This window comes from Neoarius graeffei, chromosome 27 (genome assembly GCF_027579695.1).
Source record: "Neoarius graeffei isolate fNeoGra1 chromosome 27, fNeoGra1.pri, whole genome shotgun sequence".
NCBI classification, from domain to species: Eukaryota; Metazoa; Chordata; class Actinopteri; order Siluriformes; family Ariidae; genus Neoarius; species Neoarius graeffei.
Genome location: NC_083595.1, coordinates 49,657,649 through 49,681,033, shown reverse-complemented (window position 1 = coordinate 49,681,033; position 23,385 = coordinate 49,657,649). Strand labels below are relative to the sequence as shown.

The 23,385-nt window shown below is 42.0% G+C and overlaps 1 protein-coding gene across 1 annotated transcript; it reads right to left on the bottom strand.

Moving 5' to 3' along the window:
- Positions 1–15,189: 15,189 nt before the first annotated feature.
- cebpg (CCAAT enhancer binding protein gamma) lies at positions 15,190–23,054 on the bottom strand. Its single transcript, XM_060912092.1, has 3 exons — positions 22,923–23,054; positions 20,700–20,935; positions 15,190–18,258 (listed from the first exon to the last, which is right to left on the bottom strand). The coding sequence occupies exons 2-3, from the start codon at positions 20,817–20,819 to the stop codon at positions 17,896–17,898; spliced, it is 483 nt and encodes a 160-aa protein (XP_060768075.1). The 5' UTR covers positions 20,820–20,935; positions 22,923–23,054; the 3' UTR covers positions 15,190–17,895.
- Between the last annotated feature and the right edge of the window lie 331 nt (positions 23,055–23,385).

Sequence of the window (23,385 nt, the reverse complement as noted above, 5' to 3'; positions counted from 1 at the left end):
TGCTTATAGTCATGCTATAAAATATATATATTTTAAATGTTATCTTCGTTTTTCATTCTACTTTTATATTTTGCATTCCATATGCACTTTATATTTTATATTTCGTTTTATATATATATATATATATATATATATATATATATATATATATATATATAATTTCTTTTTATATTGGTAAGCATAGTTTGGTCGGGCAGTTGCAAAATAAGAATTTCATAACCCAATAATAAACCGCTGTGTCTGTTATTGTGTATATGACAAATAAACATCTTGAATCTTGAATCTATAGGTATAGTTATGTTGGCGTGATAGTTATACTATAGTTATAGCTGTAGCTATGTTGTACTTATAGTTCTGCTATAGTTATGTCATTGTTATAGTTATAGCTATGTTGTAGTCATAGTTCTGCTCCAGTTATGTTTGTACCTATATTGTAGTTATATAGTTATGCTATAGTTAGTTGTTTTTATAGTCATACTATGGTTATAGCTGTAGCCATGTTGTAGTTATAGTTCTGCTACAGTTATAGTTTCTGCTATGTTATAGTTTTGTGATGGTTATATTTGTAGCTATAGTTATACTTTCTCTTATGTTATAGTTACAGTTATATTTGAAGCTATGTTGTACTTACAGTTATGCTATAGGTATAGTTATGTTGTTGTGATAGTTATAGTTGTAGCTATATCCATCCATTATCTGTAACCGCTTATCCTGTGCAGGGTCGCAGGTAAGCTGGAGCCTATCCTCACTGACTATGGGTGAGAGGCAGGGTACAGCCTGGACAAGTCAGCAGATCATTGCAGGACTGACACATAGAGAGACACAACCATTCACACCTATGGTCAATTTAGAGCCACCAATTATCCTAACCTGCATGTCTTTGGACTGTAGAGGAAAACGGAGCACCTGGAGGAAACCCACGCGGACACGGGGAGAACATGCAAACTCCACACAGAAAGGCCCTCACCCTCAAACCCAGAACCTTCTTGCTGTGAGGGGACAGTGCTAACCACTACACCACCGTGCCAGCTACAGTTATATGTCACTATATTGTAGTTATTTGGGCAGCACGGTGGTGTAGTGGTTAGCACTGTCGCCTCACAGCAAGAAGGTTCCGGGTTCGAACCTCACGGCCGACAGGGGCCTTTCTGTGTGGAGTTTGCATGTTCTCCCCGTGTCCGTGTGGGTTTCCTCCGGGTGCTCCGGTTTCCCCCACAGTTTAAAGACATGCAGATTCAGTACAATGGGGCCACTGTAATTGGCGCAAGCTGTTGTGGTTTCCCATGCCATGATGTATGTACATATATATAGATAGATAGATCTTCCTATGGCAAAAGCTAAATAAATAAATTATAGTTCTGCTTTCGCTACATATAATGTTATAGTTATAGCTACTATGTTGTATGTTATAGTGCTTATGCTATAGTTACCGGTATGTTATAGGTATAATTCTAATTATAGTTTTGCTACAGTTATACTGTATATATGCTACAGCTATAATTATGCTAGTAATATAATTGTTATATTTATACTTTAATAGATTTTGTTGTAAGGCACAATATTTCCTGCTGTGAAACATCCATGAAAGTTAGTTCCTGTTATCACTTATTCTAGCAGCTATAAACAGTCATTCCTGCATGAGATTCTCTCTCTTCTGTCTCTTGAAGTTAATAAGACAAACGAATGCTGCTTGTTACTTTACTGATAAACTACAACGCGCAAGGTCCTCTGTCCTGGAGACTTGGTTACAACTTTGCCTCTGACTTTTACAAAATGCTGACCCTGGAGACTCATCTCATCTCATTATCTCTAGCCGCTTTATCCTTCTACAGGGTCGCAGGCAAGCTGGAGCCTATCCCAGCTGACTACGGGCGAAAGGCGGGGTACACCCTGGACAAGTCGCCAGGTCATCACAGGGCTGACACATAGACAACCATTCACACTCACATTCACACCTACGCTCAATTTAGAGTCACCAGTTAACCTAACCTGCATGTCTTTGGACTGTGGGGGAAACCAGAGCACCCGGAGGAAACCCACGCGGACACGGGGAGAACATGCAAACTCCACACAGAAAGGCCCTCGCCGGCCCCGGGGCTCGAACCCAGGACCTTCTTGCTGTGAGGCGACAGCGCTAACCACTACACCACCGTGCCGCCCCCTGGAGACTCCTTCCAAAAATGTCAAACAAACAAATAAACAAACCCTTACAGAAAACAATCACCGTATCAACAATGATACATGATTTTTAAAATCTGTTGATGTGAAACATCCACATCCATAACAGAAATCCCTATGAATGAGCTGCTGTTGTAGAAAATTAATCAACCCCTTCCTGACCAATCAGAATCGAGCATTAGACAGTGCTGTGGTATAACCACAATTTATAAAGTAAGCGAAGAAAACGAACAGTAGCTGCTCTTGTTCCTGGGCACTTTAACCTCTTCTTCCATCTTCAACAATGAATTAAAATGATTCAGTGTTTTTAATTCTTTCTCTGACATGCTGTTGATAAGCGGATTATAAATGTGTTGCGTGTTAAGCTGAGGTAAAATATGAACTGTGAATGTACATGTTGAAACAAGGAGGAAATTAATGGATTTAGATAATGTCTCTGAACATTCTGTTTCAAGATTTAAGAGTCAGGGATGGTTTGAATCAGCGTGGACTCGCGTCAGAGGAAGAATGCGGCCATAGGATGAGGTTTAGGATTTAACTTCCTGAAGCAGCGCTTCCCAATCTTTGTCCCACATTTTATTGTTTTACAATGTATACATGTCTGGTCAAACTCACAATCAGATGGTTTATACGTTGCTGCTTAAACGAAATTCTACAAGCATCACAGGGATGAAAATTACAGTTATACAGTACTTTCTGGATATGAATTCTAGATATTGGTCTACATTACAGAGTCATTTCCCTGTCAGAATTAACTGTATATGTATGTAAAATAAAGGTAAAAGACATTTTAAGCACAGGTAAAGTGTCTTTCACAACAACCAAAGTACAGTGGTGCTTGAAAGTCTGTGAACCCTTTAGGATTTTCTATATTTCTGCATAAATATGACCTAAAGCATCATCAGATTTTCACACAAGTCCTAAAAGTAGATAAAGAGAACCCAGCTAAACAAATGAGACAAAAATATTATACTTGGTCATTTATTTATTGAGGAAAATGATCCAATATTACATATCTGTGAGTGGCAAAAGTATGTGAACCTCTAGGATTAGCAGTTAATTTGAAGGTGAAATTAGAGTCAGGTGTTTTCAATCAATGGGATGACAATCAGGTGTGAGTGGGCACCCTGTTTTATTTAAAGAACAGGGATCTATCAAAGTCTGATCTTCACAACACATGTTTGTGGAAGTATATCATGGCACGAACAAAGGAGATTTCTGAGGACCTCAGAAAAAGCGTTGTTGATGCTCATCAGGCTGGAAAAGGTTACAAAACCATCTCTAAAGAGTTTGGACTCCACCAATCCACAGCCAGACAGATTGTATACAAATGGAAGAAATTCAAGACCATTGTTACCCTCCCCAGGAGTGGTCGACCAACAAAGATCACTCCAAGAGCAAGGCATGTAATAGTCGGCGAGGTCACAAAGGACTCCAGGGTAACTTCTAAGCAACTGAAGGCCTCTCTCACATTGGCTAATGTTAATGTTCATGAGTCCACCATCAGGAGAACACTGAACAACAATGGTGTGCATGGCAGGGTTGCAAGGAGAAAGCCACTGCTCTCCAAAAAGAACATTGCTGCTCATCTGCAGTTTGCTAAAGATCACATGGACAAGCCAGAAGGCTATATACTGCACTACAACATGAGAACCTTATCCCATCTGTGAAACATGGTGGTGGTAGTATCATGGTTTGGGCCTGTTTTGCTGCATCTGGGCCAGGACGGCTTGCCATCATTGATGGAACAATGAATTCTGAATTATACCAGCGAATTCTAAACGAAAATGTCAGGATATCTGTCCATGAACTGAATCTCAAGAGAAGGTGGGTCATGCAGCAAGACAACGACCGTAAGGACACAAGTCGTTCTACCAAAGAATGGTTAAAGAAGAATAAAGTTAATGTTTTGGAATGGCCAAGTCAAAGTCCTGACCTTAATCCAATCGAAATGTTGTGGAAGGACCTGAAGCGAGCAGTTCATGTGAGGAAACCCACCAACATCCCAGAGTTGAAGCTGTTCTGTACGGAGGAATGGGCTAAAATTCCTCCAAGCCGGTGTGCAGGACTGATCAACAGTTACTGGAAACGTTTAGTTGCAGTTATTGCTGCACAAGGGGGTCACACCAGATACTGAAAGCAAAAGTTCACATACTTTTGCCACTCACAGATATGTAATATTGGATCATTTTCCTCAATAAATAAATGACCGAGTATAATATTTTTGTCTCATTTGTTTAACTGGGTTCTCTTTATCTACTTTTAGGACTTGTGTGAAAATCTGATTATATTTTAGATCATATTTATGCAGAAATACAGAAAATTCTAAAGGTTTCACAAACTTTCAAGCACCACTGTACAACCCCAGTTCCAAAAAAGTTGGGACACTGTGTAAACTGGAAATAAAAACAGAATTTGATAATCTGCAATTCATGGAAACCCGATATTTCATTGAAAATAGTACAAAGACAACAAATGTTGAAACTGAGAAGTTTTATTGTTTTTTGAAAAATATATGCTCATTTTGAATTTGATGTCAGCAACACATTTCAGAAAAGTTGGGACAGGGGCGAGTTTACCACTGTGTTGCATCACCTTTACTTTTAACAACACTCTGTAAACGTTTAGGAACTGAGGAGACCAAGTGCTGTAGTTCTGAAAGAGAAATGTTGTCCCATTCTTGCCTGATATACAATTTCAGTTGCTCAGCAGTTCGGGGTCTCCTTTGTTGTATTTTGTGCTTCATAATGCGGCAAATGTTTTAAATGGGAGAAAGGTCTGGACTGCAGGCAGGCCAGTTTAGTACCTAGACTCTTTTACTACAGAGCCATGCAGTTTTAATATGTGCAGAAAGCGGTTTGGTATTGTCTTGCTGAAAGAAGGAAGGCCTTCCCTGAAAAAGATTTTTTCTGGATGGCAGCATATTGCTCTGAAACGTGTTTATATCATGTCATGTGCATTAATGCACCCTCATACCATCACAGATGCTGCTTTTGAACTGTGTGCTGATAACAAGCCGGATGGTCCCTCTCCTCTTTAGTCTGGAGGACGTGGTGTCCATGATTTCTAAAAAGAAATCATACTTTTGATTCGTCAGACTTTGGGACAATTTTTCACTTCACCTCAGTCTATTGTAAAAGAGCTCAGGGCCAGAGAAGGTGGCGGTGTTTCTGGATATTGTTTATATCTGGTTTTAACTTGCGTTTGTGGATGCAGTAATGAACTGTTTTCACAGATGATGGTTTTCTGAAGTGTTCCTGAGCCCATACAGTGATTTCCACTACAGACACGTGTCTGCTTTTAATGCAGTGTCTTCTGAGGGCCTGAAGATCACAGGCATCCAATGTCAGTTTTCAGCCTTGTCTCTTGCATACAGAGATTTCTCCAGATTCTCTGAATATTTTAATGATATTATGGACCATAGGTGATGTGATCCCCAAATTCTTTGCAGTTTTACATTGAGGAATGTTTTTCTTAAATTGTTGCACTGTTTGCCCACGCAGTCTTTCACAGAGTGGTGAACCCCTCCCCATCTTTACTTCTGAGAGACTCGCATACATGTCAACCTATACGGAATGTCCGTATTTTATACGGATTTGATTCAATAAACGTAGTATACGGGCGTACAAATAAAGTTATACGGATTCTTTAAAAAAACTTCAATATTTATTTAGAGCTATAATCAATTCCCATGATGATAAAACAGCGCATAACATTTACAAACATACAGTACACCACAGAAAGCACAGACAGCCAGTAAAGAGTCTTATGAAATCGCGTGTTATCTTGTGGTAGCAAGACTTGGTTCCACTTCTGATCATGCGCACACCGCATTGCAAGAATCCCACCAACCAGGAAGTAACATTTTGTTTGAAACGCGTATTTCCACCTGAGCGACTTTCACTAACGACTGAAAAGATTCTGAATGGGCACTCCGGCAAGATCAACACAGACACTTGCTGTGACATGCAGCCTAGTGAGGTATTGGTGCAGAGCGCTAAAAAAGCTGTCATGGAGTACAATTCAGAACATTAGAGTGACACTTTGTGTTTTTGTCAAACATTGGAGCTTTGTATTCATTCTGAAGGTTTATTGTTATTAATATTGAATAAAAAGTAACTTGGATATATCATTGTTAATTATCATTCAAATTTTAGGTAAATTATTTTAATTTGCATCTTATACGGATTTTATAAGGGAAATACGGATTTTGGAGGTTGGTTATACAGGTTTGATTGACCAAAGGTTGACATGTATGGACTCGCCTCTCTGGGATTCTCTTTTTATACCCAATCATGTTACTGACCTGTTACCAATTAATCAAATTAGGTTTTTGTTTTGTTTTTTTGCATTACACAACGTTCAGTTTTTTGTTGCCCCGTCCCAGCTTTTCTGAAATGTGTTGCTGACATCAAATTCAAAATGAGCATACATTTTTAAAACAACAACAACAAAATTCCTCAGTTTCAACACTTGATATGTTGTCTTTGTACTATTTTCAATGAAATGTCGGGTTTCCATGATTTGCAAATCTTCACATTCTGTTTTTACTTACAGTTTACACAGCGTCCCAACGTTTTTGGAATTGGGGCTGTACAAAGCAGGATTTTTGCTTGCCCTGCCCACAAGAAACCCAATTTACCTTGAAATATAATAATAAAAACACTTTTTTTTTTGCATCCGTTTAACAGCTCATGCTTGAAACACTTTTTACCATAAGTCGTTCATTATAGGATGAAAAATATACATTTCAGTGCCACGATATTCACTCAATCCTGTTACCTGAACACTTTCACCAGTGTGAAATTATATTTATAAATTAGATATAATTTGAATGATCTTAAAACGATCAAATCATGAGCATGGATGCTCGTCAGTGACATTTTACATATTTGATACTTCTGTCAAACATCTAATAGTGAAATGGTTAAATGCATATTTTTGTCAGTTCAGTGTTGAATAATAGAAAAAATGCTAACACTTAAGAGTTTATGCTTTAAGAGGGAGGCTAAAACAATCACAATTTTGTGCTAATAAATGTTGCTTCGACGTTTATTCATCGCTGGTTAAATCGTGCAGCTGAAACACAATCACAACTCAAAGATTTGGACTAAAAGTTTAAAGGGTGGAGTTAAGTAACTTGCCAAGGGGTGGTACAGTGGTCATCACTGTCACATCACAGCAAGAAGGTTCTGGGTTCGAACTTCACGGCTGATGGGGACCTTTCTGTGTGGAGTTTGCATGTTGTCCCAGTGTTTGCGTGGTGCTCCAGTTTCCCCCACAGTCCAAAGACATGCAGATTAGATAAAATACCCAGCCCCTGGGGTTGGACAAGCCAGTGTGTACTTAGTGCCAGTCCCAGGCCCGGATAGATTGCGGAGGGTCACGTCAGGAAGGGCATCCGGTGTAAAAACCTGTACCAAATCAAACATGCAGAACAGATCAGCTGTAGCGACCCCAAACTGGACCAGAAGAAAGAAGAAGAAGCTGGGCATTGCACCCACAACATTTCATGTAATTCTGTAATGCTATAAAGCAGTGACTGTAAATGAACGTAAAAGTCTTTTGTGACAACAGAAAGTGTGCTGCAAGTTGTAGATTTGTATTCATGCACAATTATTTCAGACAGGAAATAAAGTCCAAATACAGCCTCACAGATCTCATCGTTTTTTTACAGGTATGTTTAAAAACAAATTCATAATTCCGTATTGTATTTTTTTGCAGTTAAACAAGTGAACTATAGCTTTGGGGAATCGTTCCAAGAATTCCAAACAAGGATTTTGTTCTCTCAACCCAACAATCCTGTCATCTCAGAATGCATTTTACACTGTTCATAGTTTCGATGAGATCTTTTACTGGAGCTGAGAGGCATATCTGTTCTCAATTTTTGGTCCAAGTACATTGTGTAAGAATGCGAGAGAGAGGGAACCCTTGACCTGGAACTCACCTGATAACCCGAGTACTCAATCAAACAAAGCAGCCTGGTGTTAATCACCATTTAATACCTGACCAGCTTGCACCAGTTCACAGCCCAATGAGGTAACCGCATGTTCTGAAGTCGGCTTGATGACAAGGAAGCTGAATTGTGCAAGAAATCACTGATCATGCAATGCTCAAATTCTCACTTTATGAATCACAGTTACAGTACAGAAACGGTACAAAAATAATTCCCGCAAGTTTGCAGATCTAGCAAGTGAAAAATCAAGATCTGGATCTGGTTTTCTCCTGAGAGTAAAGAATCACAGTTTCAGCACAAAGTGTCAGAAAGGATTTCCTTTAGATTGGATGTTTTCTTTCTTTCAAAGAGGATTTTGGTTTATTTTCTGCATTCGACCGCATCAGCAAGAAATTTTTTTTTTTTAATGAAAGAGAGAAGCACAACTTTATTCATCAAATCAAATCAAGTTTATTTGTACAGCGCTTTTAACAATAAACATTGTCGCAAAGCAGCTTTACAGAATTTGAACGACTTAAAACATGAGCTAATTTTATCCCTAATCTATCCCCAATGAGCAAGCCTGTGGCGACGGTGGCAAGGAAAAACTCCCTCAGACGACATGAGGAAGAAACCTCGAGAGGAACCAGACTCAAAAGGGAACCCATCCTCATTTGGGCAACAACAGACAGCCTGACTATAATATTAACAGTTTTAACAGGTATAACCCTCAACTGTCCTCATGGGGCCGTCCTTCACAGGAGTGGGGCGATAAAACTCCGACCAGACACAGGGCACCAGGATGGATCAAGCAGGTCCGAGGGGCAGAAGAGGCCAGCATCTCAATCCCAGGATCAACATGTAACTCAGAGGGACAGATGGGGGGGGGGGGGGGGGGGGGGGAAAGAAAACTTGTGAAATTTCCTCTCTGCATTTAACCCATCTGAAGCAGTGAACACACACATGTGAGCAATGAGCGCACACACAGCAGTGGGCAGCCATGCTAACAGCGCCCGGGGAGCAGTTGGGAGTTCGGTGCCTCGCTCAAGGGCACCTCAGCCCAAGGCCGTCCCATATTAACCTAACCACATGTCTTTGGATTGTGGGGGAATCCGGAGCACCCGGAGGAAACCCATGCAGACATGGGGAGAACATGCAAACTCCACACAGAAAGGCCCTCGCCGGCCACAGGGCTCGTACCCGGACCTTCTTGACGTGAGGCGACCGTGCTAACCACTACACCACCGTGCCGCCCAAGAAAACGATGATTTTATAGAAATCATCTTCTGTTAAAAAAACCCCACACATTTTGAAATCTGTATCAAATTTGGATTTGACGCATCTTCTGATAAAGTGCACTGGATAATTTTATGACACAAGGACGATGTTCATCAAGCCAGCCACCATCTCGTCAGTGATATTTGTGTGAAACACGACAATCTTGCACCGGTCCTGGTGAGTTTCCTGCATCAAACACCTGAACCCAATCAGAAAGGGCTGTTAATGAGTGATCGTACGGTCAGTCGTCGTCACTGCCGAACCTGATCCGGGTTCTTGAGGCGAACCATGTTTGGTTGACTTGGCCAGAATTGCAGCACAAGGGTGACTGGTTCCTTTCTGCGCACTCGTGCACACACTCACACATATGGACAATTTAGAGTAGCCATTTAACTTCACTGCATGTCTTTCGACTGTGGGCGAAACCAGAGCGCCCGGAGGAAACCCACACAGACACGGGGAGAACTTTCTTCACACAGAAAAGCTCCTGTTGGCCACGGTATCCGGTTATTTAGCACAAAAGTCTTTTCGCACAAATCTAGTCTCTTAGCACAACTCTGGATTATGGTCACAATAATCGAGAAAAATACTCATCTTGATGTAAGAAAGGGTTTATTATGATTGCTTCGGGACTGGAAGCCGGAATTTCTGCTGCTGTGCTTGTTAAGTGCGGAAATGCATCTATAGCCATGGTCAAGTCAGGTCAAGTCAAGTCAAATTTATTTCTATAGCGCTTTTAACAATAGACATTGTCGCAAAGCAGCTTTACCGAATTTAAAAGACTTTAAACATGAGCTAATTTTATCCCTAATCTATCCCCAATGAGCAAGCCTGTGGCGACAGTGGTGAGGAAAAACTCCTTCAGACGACATGAGGAAGAAACCTCGAGAGGAACCAGACGCAAAGGGGAACCCATCCTCATTTGGGTGATGACAGACAACGTGACTATAACATTTTTCACAGTTTTAACATGAAGTCTGTTTCGATGATGTTATAAACTCTTCATTGATGGAAACTTGAGTGCAAAACTGTTCATGACAACTGCAGTCCTAAAGTTAGGAAGTCAACTGTAGTCCTCAGCCATAAAAAATGGTCAACACGTGCACGAAACATATTGCTGCGACGTCAAAACATTAGTTTCATGTACAAAGTTAACAGTTTTAATTACCTATTACTTGTAACGCAACTTTTTTCTCATGATAAATTTCTCCTTCACAAATGAAAATCGGGCAGCACGGTGGTGTAGTGGTTAGCGCTGTCGCCTCACAGCAAGAAGGTCCGGGTTCGAGCCCCGTGGCCGGCGAGGGCCTTTCTGTGCGGAGTTTGCATGTTCTCCCCGTGTCCGCGTGGGTTTCCTCCGGGTGCTCCGGTTTCCCCCACAGTCCAAAGACATGCAGGTTAGGTTAATTGGTGACTCTAAATTGACCGTAGGTGTGAATGTGAGTGTGAATGGTTGTCTGTGTCTATGTGTCAACCCTGTGATGACCTGGCGACTTGTCCAGGGTGAACCCCGCCTTTCACCCGTAGTCAGCTGGGATAGGCTCCAGCTTGCCTGCGACTCTGTAGAACAGGATAAACCAGCTAGAGATAATGAGATGAGACAAACGAAAATCCATCCATCCATCATCCTGTACAGGGTCGCAGGCAAGCTAGAGCCTATCCCAGCTAACTATGGGTGAGAGGTGGGATACACCCTGGGCAAGCCACCAGGTCATCACAGGGCTGACACACAACCATTCACACTCACGGTCAGTTTAGAGCCACCAGTTAACCTAACCTGCATGTCTTTGGACTGTGGGGGAAACCGGAGCACCCGGAGGAAACCCACGCGGACACGAGGAGAACATGCAAACTCCGCACAGAAAGGCCCTCGCCGGCCACGGGGCTCGAACCCAGAACCTTCTTGCTGTGAGGCGACAGCGCTAACCACTACACCACCATGCCGCCCACAAACGAAAATCATTTTTCTCAACTTATTGGCATGTACATGTGAATCTTGGAAAAGTTAATTTCCTTTTCTCCATCAGTGTTCTCTTTTCATCTTCATTATTTTCTTTCTTCCTGCTGTTCCCCATTTTTATACAACTTTGAGGACATTTTCATACACTGCTTTTTAGTGGCGTCCCCAAGCCGAGTGATCTAAAACTGTTCTTGTAATAACAATGGGATAGATGCTGAAAATTTTCACTTCTGTAATCCTATTGTTCCTTTTAAATTGAGCACTCGGTTAAGTAGCAAATAAGAGTTTCTAAAAGAAAGCTGTGATCTGTCCGATAAGTACAGTATAAAAACAGAGGGTCACATAACTACAGATCATTCCATCACTACTGGATTATGCATAGATAAAGCGTTCTTGGATTTTGTGCTAAAGAGCATAGAGTTGTGCTAAATAACCATGAACCTCAGCCACTGGGCTCGAACCCAGAACCTTCTTGCTGTGAGGTGACAATGCTAACCACTACACCATTGTGCTACCGTACTATCAGTATCGGAGCGAAAATGAAAAACATGATACATGCATGCGTATTCATTTTTTTTTTTAAACACTGATCCTGAACCTATAAAACGATATACATTATTTATTCCATCAGACAGATTCTGTACTGTAAATTGTTTCTACATGAGGGCTTTACGTTATATTCTTCACTGTGATGTGTGTGTGAGAGAGCGAGAGACACAGAAAGAGAGCAGGAGAGAGACAGGACGACAGAAAGAGTGTGAGACACAAAGCGCAAAGACATTTAAAAAAGATAGACAGAGAAAGAGACAAAGACTTACAGAAAACGTGTAACATGTAAATTACAGCATGACAGTGTATAGACTAATGCATCTCAAAAAATTAGAATATTGTGAAAAAGTTCAATATTTTCCATCAGTTATTTAAGAAAGTGAAACTGTTATATATTATAGACTCATTACACAAACTAAAAAGTTTCAAGCATTTTTCTATTTTAATTTTAATCAGTATGGCATACAGTCCAAAAAAAAAAAAAAACATCTCAAAATATTAGAATAGTCTTGAGAGGATTGTCAAGAAAAGTTGATTCAAGAACTTGGGAGAGCTTCACAAGGAGTGGACTGAGGCTGGTGTCAGTGTATCAAGACCCATCACTAACAGACATCTTCAAGAAAGGGGCTACAACTTTCGCATTCCTAATATCAAGCTACTCCTGAGCCAGAGACAATGTCAGAAGTGTCTTATCTGGGCTAAGGAGAGAAAGAAATGGACTGTTGCTCAGCGGTCCAAAGTCCTCTTTTCAGATGAAAGTACATTTTGCATTTAATTTGGAAATCACGGTTCTAGAGTCTGGAGGAAGAGTGGAGAGGCACAGAATCCAAGGTGTTTGAAGACCAGTGTGAAGTTTCCACAGTCTGTGATGATTTGGGGTGCCATGTCATCTGCTGGTGTTGGTCCACTGTATTTTATCAAGTCCAAAGTCAACACAGCCATCTACCAGGAGATTTTAGAGCACTTCATGCTTCCATCTGCTGACGAGCTTTTTGGAGATGCTGATTTCCTTTTCCAGCAGGACTTAGCACCTACCCACAGTGCCAAAACTACTACCAAATGGTTTGCTGACCATGATATTACTGTGTTTGATTGGCCAGCTAACTTGCCTGACCTGAACCCCATAGATAATCTCATCTCATTACCTCTAGACGCTTTATCCTGTTCTACAGGGTTGCAGGCAAGCTGGAGCCTATCCCAGCTGACTACGGGCGAAAGGCGGGGTACACCCTGGACAAGTCATCACAGGGCTGACACATAGACACAGACAACCATTCACACTCACATTCACACCTACGGTCAATTTAGAGTCACCAGTTAACCTAACCTGCATGTCTTTGGACTGTGGGGGAAACCGGAGCACCCGGAGGAAACCCACGCGGACACGGGGAGAACATGCAAACTCCACACAGAAAGGCCCTCGCCGGCCACGGGGCTCGAACCCGGACCTTCTTGCTGTGAGGCGACAGCGCTAACCACTACACCACCGTGCCGCCTTCCATAGAGAATCTATGGGGTATTGTCAAGAGGAAGATGAGAAACACCCGACCCAAAAATGCAGATACGCTGAAGGCCGCTATCAAAGCAACCTGGGCTTCAATAACACCTCAGCAGTGCCACAGACTGATCACCTCCATGCCACACCGCATTCATACAGTAATTCATGGTAAAGGAGCCCCAACCAAGTACTGAGTGTATAAATGAATATACTTTTCAGAAGTTGGACATTTCTGTATTGTAAATCCTTTTTTTTGATTGATCTTAGGGAATATTCTAATAATTTGAGATACTGGATTTCTGATTTTCATGAGCTATAAGCCATAATCATCAAAATTAAAACAAAAAAGGCTTTAAATATTTCACTTTACATGTAATGAATAGAGAATATATGAAAGTTTACCTTTTTGAATTAAATTATTTAAAAAAGGAACTTTTTCATGGTATTCTAATTTTTTGAGATACACTAGTATACTCCCCGGCCACTTTAATAGAAACCAGTTGTTGATTCCAAGACCCCTGTTCTTGGGTGCAGGACTGGAACCCAATGTGGTCTTCTGTTGCATGCTGAGATGCTTTTCTGCTCACCACAGTTGTAAAGAGTGATTATACAAGTTCCTATATCCTGCCTGGCAAAAAAGACTGAACCAATCTGTCCATTTTCTGATTTCTCTTATCAACAAGGCGTTTGTTTCCACCCACAGAACTCTCACTCACTCAATGTGTTTTTTGTTTTTCGCACCATCCTATGTAAACTCTAGAGACTGTTGTGTGTGCAAACCCCAGGTGGTCAGCCGTTTCTGAAATACTCAAACCAAACACCCATACCACAGTGAAAGAAAGTCACACTGTGAGGTCACAATTTTTCCCGTTCTGACATCTGAACACTGTGAACATTAAACGAACCGAAGCTCATGATTTGTATCTGCGTGATTTGATGCATCAAAGGATCAGCGGATTAGAGAACCTCATAAAATAAAATAAAATGGCAGGTGGATGTATGGGTGTTTCTAAGAAAGTGACCGGTGAGTGTATATGCATGCAGTCATGCATTTGAAAATGTAAAAAAAAAAAAAAAAAAAATACAATGCGTAATTCCAATTACTTTTTGATTTCCTTTATTCTATTTCTTAAGTGTTGGTTGTTGGATACAACTCATGCCAATAAAGCTATTTGAACGAGAGAGAGAGAGATAGGAGCGTGATCTTGAGCACTCCATCAAACAATCCAACAAAGTAACTGGGCATTAATCATTTAATAATCGCGAGTCTGGTTCACGGTGTACAGAATTACGAGATAAGCTCATATGCTGAAGCTGACTCGTGCTCACTCTGCACTTTTTCTTACTGTTTGCTTAATAAATAGGCCAAGCAAGGTTTAGTTAAACACGCTGCAATACGTGAGGACGTGCATCAACCCTTCACTTCGATACTGCTACAGTGATGTTACTCTTCACACGTTTAAAGAAGAAAAAAAAGGGGAAGACGACGTGTACAGCGATCGATATCACTGTTGTTTATACTGCCAATATTGACTAATGCAGGGTGACGCAGAGCACAAGCACACACTGTACACAGTCTACAGGCAAACACAGGAACTAATAACGTACAGGTGTGGACCGCTTTATGATTGCTGTTACGAGCTTGAGCTGCTCAAAAAAAAAAAAGCCTCTAACTAAATACACAGTATAATAATGTAATATATACACACATCTCCAAAGGGAAAAAGGAATAAAATAAATAAATTAAAAAAAAAAAAAATCCCACCACACACACACACACACACACACGTGTTGACAGTTTATAATCAATTTTTAATTTACAATGCACAATAACCCTGTCATATAAAAAAGCAAGTTGGCCAGCAACGCTCATACTTCAGCAAAAATGCTAATCAAATATTTGAGGAACATGACATGGACAACAATCGTTTCTTTGATATGCTTTTTTTTTTTCTTCACGCTCCACTCCCAGTTCAAAGCCGAATCTGATAACACATTGTGCATTATTTTTTCCTGAACAGTGCTTTAACCATGCATCATGCTTTTTTTTTTTCTCCAAACCTTTTAAACCTAAAAAGATATAGAAAATGACAAAAGAATATTACAAAAGAATCTAAGAGGGAAAAAAAAAAAAAAAGCTTAAATTCTCACTAAAATCACCTTGTGTACTTTGTGGGTTTTATTTTTTTAAATCGTCTTTTCTTTAAAACAGGTGTACAAATACATGAAAGTCTCTTTAGTGGCATCGCCTGAGGTACAAAAAGTCAGTGTAGAAATGCTAGAAAGATTTTGGCTGTCAGAGAACTGAGAAAAAAAAAATGAATGATTAAAGATTACAGATACTAAAGAACTATTTATTTTTTTAATCACTGCATGCTTCTGTATTTTTCAGAAGCCCAATCAATGAGTCAGTAAGAATGCACCATCGGTGTCTGAGCCTTCGCTGTGTGCCGAGACAAACACACAAACACGCATCAGACAGAGACTCAGACAGACCGGACCGCGGGTTGCTGCGCTGATGAAATCAGTTTGGGTTGTTTTTTTAAATTCAACCAACACCCCAGACAGCATGCGTCTCGTCCCAAACCAACCCATCCTATCCCATCCCTCCCTCTCTCTCTCTCGGATAGTTTTGTAAGACGGGTTTGAGGCTCAAGTGCAATTTAACGGCTTTTGTTAACGCCAGCGCTGTCTGCTCTTCGGTCTGATGCAACGCACTCCACACACACTCAGGCTGTCCACGCTGTCTGATTCCTCCGTCCCAGGACAGAGCTCCAACTCTCTAAGCACGAGCTTGATTTTTTTTTTTTTCCAAGAAATATGGACATAATAGAAAAGTTCTTTCTTTGGGACAATTTCAGGGATCGTTTCTTCCATACAGAACAACAACTTTAAAAATAAAATAAAAATATCATCCAACATTATTTACATCTGTATGCAGTTCACAGGTGGACAAATCATTAATGTAGCCTCCCAGTTCCACGATCTGTTTGCCTGGAAATCTAACTGACGGCTATAAAACCGACAGCTAAAATAACGTACGGTGAGATAATTCTCTAATTAAGCTTCTCTAACCATTAGGGCTGGACGCCACAGCCTAAATGGTGAGAGAAGTGGCTTTGGGACCATAAGGTTGCCAGTTCGATTCCCTGGCCCAGCAGGAATGGCTGAAGTGCCCTTGAGCAAGGCACCAAACCCCCAACTGCTCCCCAGGCTGCTCTAGGTATGTTGTACGTCGCTCTGGATAACAGCGTCTGCTAAATGCCAGTAAATGCACCAAGAGTGACGATCGACATGGTTACGCTCATGTAGCACATCGTGTTCGTGCCCTTGACATGAAAAGTCGTTAGGCACGAGATGTGATCTTCCGTCCGCCTGGGTCGCGCCTTGATTTCTCATACACTTCAGCTTTGTGCTTCACTTTATTTCTGCACGGTTTTCGGCACACCTGCGAGTCAGACCGTCTCAACTGATGTGTATTGTACATAAGCTTGCTGTAGTTACACAGTCGAGACGCATCACACAAAGCGTGCTACGTTTAAACACGACTACGTACCAAAACACCATATATTCTGTTTCATGAAAGCCAATAAAGGAAAAGAAGTTGCTGTGTACTTATTTCTCTCTTGTCCCGGGCTATTGATTTGTCCACCCCTGCAATTTCACGTCAAAGTTGGACACGACCGTCCGATTTCCCTGATCGCGCACATCCCTCGCGGCCTGAGTCCCTGTCTTCTTAAGTTAAACAAAACGCGCTTATAACAAAGATATCATCCAAGGAGATGGAGGAGGGAAAGCCCCTTTAAAACAGCCCTCAGGTATAATTAAAATCTATCCGTCTGTTTCCAGGACACTGCTCCTTTTGTCTCTTCTTTGCGTCTTTTTTCTTTGCTGCTGCCTTGTGAGAGTTGGATCGATTTGCCCGAACATGCTTGGAGAGATTCTTATGAATTTGAAAAGCTGTCACGGACCTGCGGCGAGGCTTTTGCGAAAATCTGCTGCTTGTTTTCGATGCTGTCTCCCCGAGTGACTCGCTGTAGTCATAAACGGAAACAAAATCCAAACCTACGGCATTCCTAAGCTGTGCTAATACTTTTCCGCGTTCCCTCCACGCTTATTTATACACCGCGTCAAAAAAGAGGACGATAGGAAGAAAGACGAGAGGGATCGTGAAAAAGCTTATGAATTGAGAAGAGGAAAAAAAAAGAAAAAAAAAAGAAAAAACCCCACCCAATTCCAATCCAAAATCATGCAGTGTTTCTGATGTTTCAGTTTGGGAAATAAACCATCTTGTACTTGTTTTAAAGTCCAGAGTGCTCATAATTAAATATTATTGATTATTTTCTTTTTTTTAATCTCAAGCCTAAAGGGAAAGCTTCATTCTTGTGAAATGCAAACGGCCTAAAAAACAATCAGGAAAGCTTCCATTTCCTTAAGAAAAAGGTTAACCGAGATTATTATAGTACAGAGTTGGCGCCCCGAACAAGTCACTCGATCTCACTGGTTGTTGTTGTTACAGAGGTCTCCGGGGGCGACGGTTGCTGCGGTAGCAGGCTGCACGTTGTCAGCCAGGTTGTGTGCGTGCTCCAGGAACAGGTCTTTGAGCACACTGAGCTCTTTGCTGAGCAGCTTGATCTTGGCCTCCAATCTCTCGTTCTCCTCTTTAAGCTCGTTGACACGCTGCTGCGTGTCCTGCGCCTTCTGCTTGCTGCGCATGCGGCTCTTCTTCACGGCCAGGTTGTTGCGTTCGCGCCGCTGCCTGTATTCCTCGCTGTCCTTGTCCAGCATCGTCTTCTTCATCTTGCTGGGTGACGTGGCTTTGCCACCTCCTCCGGGGCTGACTGGGACGAGTTGAGGAACCTGAGAAAGAAAAAGAAGAGAAGCGTTATTAAGGCCTTGTGGTGTTTAGGTTGCGACGTTTATTTATACTGCAGAAGAGATATCTGATTTTAGTCACAGTCACATAACCGCTATCTTTTATTAGCGCATGGACTTCCTATCAGGAGATTCTATAAAGACTTTGTGCCTACTTCCTAAAAATGCTGCTTAGATTCATAATGATCAGGCTACGTTTAGGACCTTCACTTAGACCCAATCCATAAACCAGAAGTATGAGCTTTAAACAAACAAACACCAACTAATACCATCCACCCTATCAGCTTCATATCACCATATATGAACAAACCTGCAGTAACACTTGCTATACTGCATGGTGCTGTGTAATGTGTTTGGCAGGAAAACAGCGAACCCTGAGGAACCCCACACAGACTAACCCGAGCTCAGGGCTGAACTCAGGACAATACTCCTTGCCCGCTGCTCCAAGGCGCTCCCCAAAAACTTATTTGCTTATATAATTCTCATCTCATTATCTCTAGCCGCTTTATCCTGTTCCTGATCGCAGGCAAGCTGGAGCCTATCCCAGCTGACTACAGGTGAAAGGCGGGGTACACCCTGGACAAGTCGCCAGGTCATCACAGGGCTGACACATAGACACACACAACCATTCACACTCACATTCACACCTACGGTCAATTTAGAGTCGCCAGTTAACCTAACCTGCATGTCTTTGGACTGTGGGGGAAACCAGAGCACCCGGAGGAAACCACGGGGAGAACATACAAACTCTGCACAGAAAGGCCCTCGCTGGCCACGGGGCTCGAACCCGGACCTTCTTGCTGTGAGGCGACAGCGCTAACCACTACACCACCGTGCCGCCTTATATAATTATAACCATCCTTATTCTATCCACATTCACTAGATATGAGCAATTGCACACTCTGATTGGCTACTCTACTACTAGGCTATCAGCTCATATACGGTGAGTGATGTTCGTCCATCGCCAATGTGAAGATGACCACTACATCGGAGTAGTTGATTAGGTTCTGCGTGTCCAAAGATGACTGATGAAGCCAATTCGAGCACGAAAGTATCGACCGCATACCGTGAGTAGAGAAAAACAAAATGGCGGCGCGCATTACTGAACCAACCGTGGACGAAATAAAACCTCGACTCGAAAACAAAATCCCAAAAAATACAAGGCAACACAATATGGACTGAAAGTATTTGACGGTAAGAACGTATCTTTGTTTATTTTTCATGAATTATCATGATCACATTTCTCACAAATAGGTCCCGTCATTTCGCCAGTTTGTTTACATTCTTCACCTTTCAGCATGAAAAAATTGGTTGAATTTTTTGAGACTGGTTCAAAAGCTCAAAGAAGTTTGAAAATGACAGAATTGAAGGAAGAATGGAAGGAAGAATTCAATAAATGTCTAAAGCTATTCAATTCCTTGGTACGACAGCGAGAAGGCACTTTTTACAAAAAACACTGAAGTCAATTCATCTTGCCATCGATAGGTTTTTAAGAAATCCACCTGAGCAGAAATGATTTTGTCGGACATTTCGTACAAAGTTTTTATTGATCAAATTTGTGCAAAAAAATAAAATAAAGCTGTTTCTCAAAATCCAGTGAATGTGGACAGAATAAAATATTTATTCCGGTCAATCTTGTCATACATGGTTTATAGCCAACTCGGCACATACGACTCAATTTCATGGAATAACTTAAATATACAGTTAGTTTTGTAATCAGGCATAAATGCAGTCACCCGTGTGTGTGTGTGTGTGTGTGTGTCAGTATTTCTAACAGTAACGCCACATGCCCAGTGTTCCCAGGACCGAGACCAGGTCCAGAGTCCACTGTAAAGTGCTTACTGACTGAACTCGACTCAGATGGACTTGTGCTGAGCTTTCAGTTCACTGTACAGGTTTTAAAACGATGATCAAACACCACATGTAGTGCGATTTCTGCGCACATCCATATTAGAGGAGGATAAAAATAAAAGAGGAATAAACTCCTGAATAATGATGGGAATGATAATGAGGACAGGGCGTGTTTATGTCGATGAAGCTAAACGTCAGCAAGAACAACAGACTGCTGGGGGAAAATAAATAAAAGCAAAATCATTCAAGCTCATTAATATGTGACTTATTATAACGGCTTGTTGAAAGTTTATTGCACCGAAATTAAAAACTAACCAACGTTCATTGAATTGCAATAAAAAAAAAAAAAAAAAATATATATATATATATATATATATATATATATATATATATATATATATATGATACATACAAGACATGACATATACTGAAGTGTCACTAATGCACATAGAAACAAATTTAAAGACAAATATATAATAAAACAACAAAAATATTTGAAAACCAGATGGCATGCATGTACATAATCATGTCAGTCTGTGCACTTTTTTTTTTTGTGTGCGCGCGCGTGTATATACCTGCTGCAGTCCTGCTGTAGCTCCTGCAGTTTGCACGACACTGCTATGAGCCTGGCTCTGTATGACACTCACTCCGTTCTGATCTGTGTTGGTTAACTTCTGCTGCGGCTGCTTGCTCATTTGGATCTGCTGCCTCTCTCTAACTCTCACGCCTGCACCTTCGCCTGCCGCTGGATGGTGCTGAACGCTGTCCAAAGGTTGGTTGCTGCTGGTTGCGACTGCGCACCTGTACGTTCCTGAGTGGAAAGAAAAACGGAGATGGAACCATCATCATGTGCAGCGCTGCAAGATCTCTACAAGAAGAACTCAACAACTTTTGACCCGTCCCCCCCCTTCCTACCTCCGCCCTCCCCCCGTCGGCGGCCGCCGGTCCGCCGCCTCTCCGCCCTCCCCCCGTCGGCGGCCGCCGGTCCGCCGCCTCTCCGCCCTCCCCTCGACGGCGGCCGCCGGTCCGCCGCCTCTCCGCCCTCCCCTCGACGGCGGCCGCCGGTCCGCCGCCTCTCCGCCCTCCCCTCGACGGCGGCCGCCGGTCCGCCGCCTCTCCGCCCTCCCCTCGACGGCGGCCGGTCCGCCGCCTCTCCGCCCTCCCCTCGACGGCGGCCGGTCCGCCGCCTCTCCGCCCTCCCCTCGACGGCGGCCGGTCCGCCGCCTCTCCGCCCTCCCCTCGACGGCGGCCGGTCCGCCGCCTCTCCGCCCTCCCCTCGACGGCGGCCGGTCCGCCGCCTCTCCGCCCTCCCCTCGACGGCGGCCGGTCCGCCGCCTCTCCGCCCTCCCCTCGACGGCGGCCGGTCCGCCGTCTACCCCCCTTCCTCGACAACTGGTCCGCCGTCTACCCCCCTTCCTCGACAACTGGTCCACCGTCTGTCCCCTCACCAACCAAGTTGTCCCCCCCTCCCCAAAACAACCGGGTCACCATCTCGACAATTCAAGAAATTAAAGCTACCTGCTGCTCCACCATGGATTCCTGAAACTTAATTAAAATACCCTGTCAAAATAATGCACCAGTCTTTAGCTATGTACATTTCTCATAAAACAAATAATGTAGCCATAGATATCACTAGAATTATGGTTTGATGTACGTTTTGCTCTTGTGGGTGTTCTATGACGTACCTAAGTTCATTTAAAAAGCACATTTCATCCAAAGTGCTGTGCATACAAACCTTTGTAAAAATAAAAACAGCAGGTTGATACAGATCACCCTGTATGTCATGCAGGGTGCCAATAGTTTGGGATTTGACAGTGATGGGTTTACAGTGTGTGTTTTGGCAGTTTAAAATCTCATGCAGAGTCACGAAACAGCGCACCAACAACACCACGGTTTAATGTTTAATACACAAGCAGCAGCAGCAGCACCTCCACCTGATTCTCTCTCTCTCTCTCTCTCTCTCTCAGCGCGTTGCTCTCGGTTGCATCATCATCACAATCCGCGCTCGCGCTCCCGCCGCCTGTCCCCCCCCGTGGCACGGAACAGGAAACTCTCCGCGCGTGCACAACTCTTCACAGGCGTTTCATTTATTTATTTTATTATAATTTTTCTTTACACAAAACCCATGTTATTTTTAATCCAAAGTGAGTCATTAGGTTGTTAAGACGTCTCTAATGTTTTTAAAATTAAATTTATTTATTCTATTTTTTTATGTTCAATACGCGACTAGCTAGCAAGCGATGCTAACAAGCTTACATCAATTACCTAAGTATTGCTTCATACGTAAGTGAACAGGAATGACGGGGAATACCGCTAGCTAAGCACTTAGCTAGCTAACCATGCTAACCTATAGTACCCTTCATAGAACTTCATCAAAACACACACAGAAAAAAACCGTTAATAGAAATAAAGTAGATAGTGCTGAACTGTAAACTGAGTTTACAACGGTGATGACATCACGTTAAATAAATACATACGTGCGTATATCCACACATTCCTTAGCTAACTTTTACTCTATTGTTGTCACGTACACCGAAAATGTCTCATTTAGAACAACAGACAGTTTAATGTAACATCCGTACGGTCTTCCTGTCAACCAAAAATATCATAACGCTTATTTTAAAACAAATAAACAAAAAAAAAAAAGCCCAAAACTAAACCTGTTTTGCAATCAGGTGCTACTAAAGTTAGCCTGTTAGCACGCTAAACGAGCGAAAGCAAGAACCTTCCAGAACTAAACAAAAGTCCTTTTCCTTTTCTCCTACATCATTATAAACACATTTAAAAACTTTCCTTACCTTAACAAGGTTGAAACCTTATCACTGATCCACACATACAACAATTAAACAGGTTATTTTCCTCCGAACAGGACGGAAGTATCAGAGAAGCTGTTATTGTTTGGTTTCCACTAAACCGTGCCTGGCTGGGAGTATTGCGAAATCTTTTTTTTTTTTCTTTGACCATGTAGGGAAATCTATTCGTTCAGCCAATCAGAGAGGAGTATCTAAGAGGATGACGACATACCGCATATGATTGACAGCTCACCTAACCAATAAAGTGACGCGGTGCACTTTAGAGGCGGGATTTATTTTATGTAACAGGATCAGCCATGAGATCATAGGATGAAATTAATATAAGGAATACAACCAAGTTAAAGGTATACAACAGATAGACTAAGTAAACATTTTATTTAAAAAAATAAATACACAAACATATTTAGTTTCAAAAGAACTTTTAAATTTAGTGTTTATTTGTTAATTA